Source organism: Oryzias melastigma, linkage group LG18 (assembly GCF_002922805.2).
Source record: "Oryzias melastigma strain HK-1 linkage group LG18, ASM292280v2, whole genome shotgun sequence".
Taxonomy (NCBI): Eukaryota; Metazoa; Chordata; class Actinopteri; order Beloniformes; family Adrianichthyidae; genus Oryzias; species Oryzias melastigma.
The window spans coordinates 20,305,361-20,308,482 of NC_050529.1; the positions used below are offsets into that span (position 1 = coordinate 20,305,361).

At 36.9% G+C, this 3,122-nt stretch overlaps 1 protein-coding gene across 1 annotated transcript in view; it reads left to right on the forward strand.

Moving 5' to 3' along the window:
- Positions 1-836: 836 nt before the first annotated feature.
- Positions 837-3,122, forward strand: part of LOC112156098 (macrophage mannose receptor 1-like) — a 22,442-nt gene continuing 20,156 nt past the window's right edge. Inside the window, exons 1-3 of the mRNA XM_036216610.1 lie at positions 837-892; positions 999-1,373; positions 1,575-1,982. Of these exons, the coding sequence (XP_036072503.1) occupies positions 859-892; positions 999-1,373; positions 1,575-1,982 (817 nt within the window). The 5' untranslated portion in view covers positions 837-858. The remainder of the gene's footprint in view (positions 893-998; positions 1,374-1,574; positions 1,983-3,122) is intronic.

Here is a 3,122-nt window from a genome sequence, read left to right on the forward strand (position 1 = left end):
ATGAATTGATAGGGCAGAGGTAGAACGCTCGGCCTCTCGTTGGAAGATTGCAGGTTTAATTCACACCTTGCCAGCCCCTGTGTCGAAGTGTCCTTGAGCAAGACACTGAGCCTCAACGTAGTGGTTATAGGCTGGTCCCAGTGTTTGGTATCAGAGCTGTGGGGGTGTGTGTGTGTGTGTGTGTGTGAGAATGGGACTGTAAAGTGCTTTAGGCTCTCTAAGAGGGCAGTAAAGTGTTAGATACTGTAAGTATACACCGTTTACCATGAATAATGGGACAAATCTTTGCTCCAGCTTACTTTCTATTAAAATCTCTCTTTGGAACAAATTCAGTTTCTATGTATATAAATGTACTTCAGTGGATGAGATACAACTGTATAACTAGATTAGCCAAAAATTATGTTTGAGAAAATGTAAAGACATTTTGTACTTTCAAATATGCAAATGTCATATATTTATGTTTCATAGATGTCATGATGCAAATGTCCTTCATAACACATTTGAATTTTTCTCAGCAGAATATGTAAATAAAGTAAGCAGGAAACCATGTAGACTTTTTTTGCACTTATCTGCTAAAAACAAATGTATTTTAAAGTGATCCATTTTAAAAAAAAGAAGAAATGCACAAGAAAACAAAGTGAGGCAAATATGTGCTCAAACTTTATTTGTAAAGATTATTTTAATGTATGACCTTAGGAGTAGAATTGAGCTGCCATTGTTGTCGTAATTTAAAACAAAACTACATTAGATAACATATTTTTACTTTAAAGAACTCACAATGTTTCTACTGCATCAAAACACAAAACTTTTCAAAACATGTTTGTTTCTCAACAGTTCAAACCGAGCTGCTTTGCAAAGATGAAGCAGAGTTTCTTCTTCCTCATCTTTGTGGGTGAGTGCATTATCAGACGGTCGCTTCAGTTTTTCATGTCAAACTCACAGCATCTGTTTTTAATCTCAAGAAGATTAAATTTGCTCCTCTTTATTCTGGCTTTCAGGTCACTTTTGTCCCTTCACATGTCAGCTGTATGACTATCACTTTGTTAATGAGAGCATGAAGTGGACTGAAGCTCAGCAGTTCTGCAGGAAACATTTCACTGATCTGGCTACAGTGACCAACAGAACAGACTTGGAGACACTCAAAACTTTAAAGGGAAACTCCAGGGGAGCTTGGATCGGTCTGCACTATGAAGCAGGAGTCAGTGAGACCTTTCACTGGTCTCAGCCAGGACTGGAATTCAACAAAACAGATGCAAACTGGAATGTTGGAGAACCAAATGGTGGAAAAGATGAGACCTGTGTGGCTCTCTGTGAAGGGTGTAAGTGGGTAGATGTCGATTGTACTGGAAAGAAATATTTCCTCTGCTATAATGGTAAGAAAACTATCCTTGCAGCAACTACAAGCTGCTTAATACAAAAAAGCTAAATGTCACAAAAATGGTAGAAATGTTTAATTTACAAATTAGAAAATGTACTTAGACTCATAAAAATGACAAATATTTTGCCTGAATGTTATTTTCTACTTAATGAGATTTTTTTTTTGTTCGTTATTATTATTCTTTGTTTACTTGCAGAGAGAGACCATGGAGAAGTTTTAATTCTAGGATCGGAGAAAAACTGGTTTGAGGCTCAGGAATACTGCAGAACTAATCACACAGATCTGGTCAGTGCACCGCAGCTTCGGGAGATAGAGAAGGAAAATGGAAAAAGTATTTGTCTAAAAAACAATGTATTGGAATTTATAAAATCAAGTGGACTTGTCCAGTCTTCAATTCTGAAGGACTGCAATGGAGGATACATATTCATCGGACTGTTCAGAGCCACCTGGAGCTGGTCAGATGGGAGCAGCTTCTATTTCAGACTCTGGGATGAAGAATATTCTAATAGAGATAAAAGGCACCATAATTGCTCTAAGCTGACTAGAAACGGTCGATGGAGCGTTGATGACTGTGGAGAAGAACGTCCCTTTTTCTGTTACCAAGGTAAATGTTTTTAACTCAAACATCTTAACTTAGTTACAGCTCAACTCTAAATTATAACTTTTATTTTATTATTCAGTTAAAAATTATGGTATTTTTTATTGTGACAACAACAACTGTTTAAGCAAAAAATAATCTCTTTGAGTCAATTCTTAAGCACTAAAATTTGAGAGAAACAATTTTAGTCCCTCGAGGTTACTGCAAAACCATCAGAGAGGATTTTAAAAAAACTGAAGTGAAGCTGAATTACTAAGCCCCTCCTTCTGTCATCAGATCATGTGATCCTGATCAATGAGAACAGGACCTGGGAGGAGGCCTTATACTACTGCAGACATCACCACCATGACCTGGTCACCATCACTAACCTGGATGATCAGAGATGGGTTCAGGAGAAAACCAAGAATGCTACAACTCCTTATGTGTGGACTGGACTGCGCTACACCTGCACTCTGGGGTTCTGGTTCTGGGTCAGTGACGAGGTGGTCCGCTACAAGAACTGGGACTCACCTGAACAGGTGAATGAGTGTGACATGTCAGGAGCCATGGAGACAGGAGGAGAACACAAGTGGGTCAAGAAACATGATGAGGAGAAGTTCAACTTTTTCTGTTCTAAGTGAAAATCTGATCACTGATTGCAGGATTCTGTTTATCTGTCAACTGAGTTCTTTATTATTTAATGGAATATTCAATAATGTTTAAACTAAAATGTTAAAGATTTGTAAAGTTCTTTGCAATTTTTCATTAGTAAATCCTTAAAATGAGTCAAGCTTGTAAATTGGTGATGGTGAAGTTTACATAATCATTTTGTGTTGATTTATCTCATGAAGGACTGTGATTTGTGGTAATTAACAGAGGTTTAGATTGTTTCAATGTTTTTACTGTGTTTCAGTTTTGTGTGAGAAGAAAAAAAGCAGTCATTGTTGTGTTTTTTTATCATCAGCTCTTTTCCTCAATTAAAGTTTTGGTTTTTGAATCTTTTGAATCTTTGTTTCTTTTGTCTTTAAAGCTTACATATGACATTTTCAAAGTTTCTGTCATGGTGTCCTGACTTCTGATTCCTCTATATGACTAGATGACTGTTTAGCGGGTGTTTTGCATCCCTATTGAACACATTTTTCCCCTAAATAATGATGAAAGGAATGA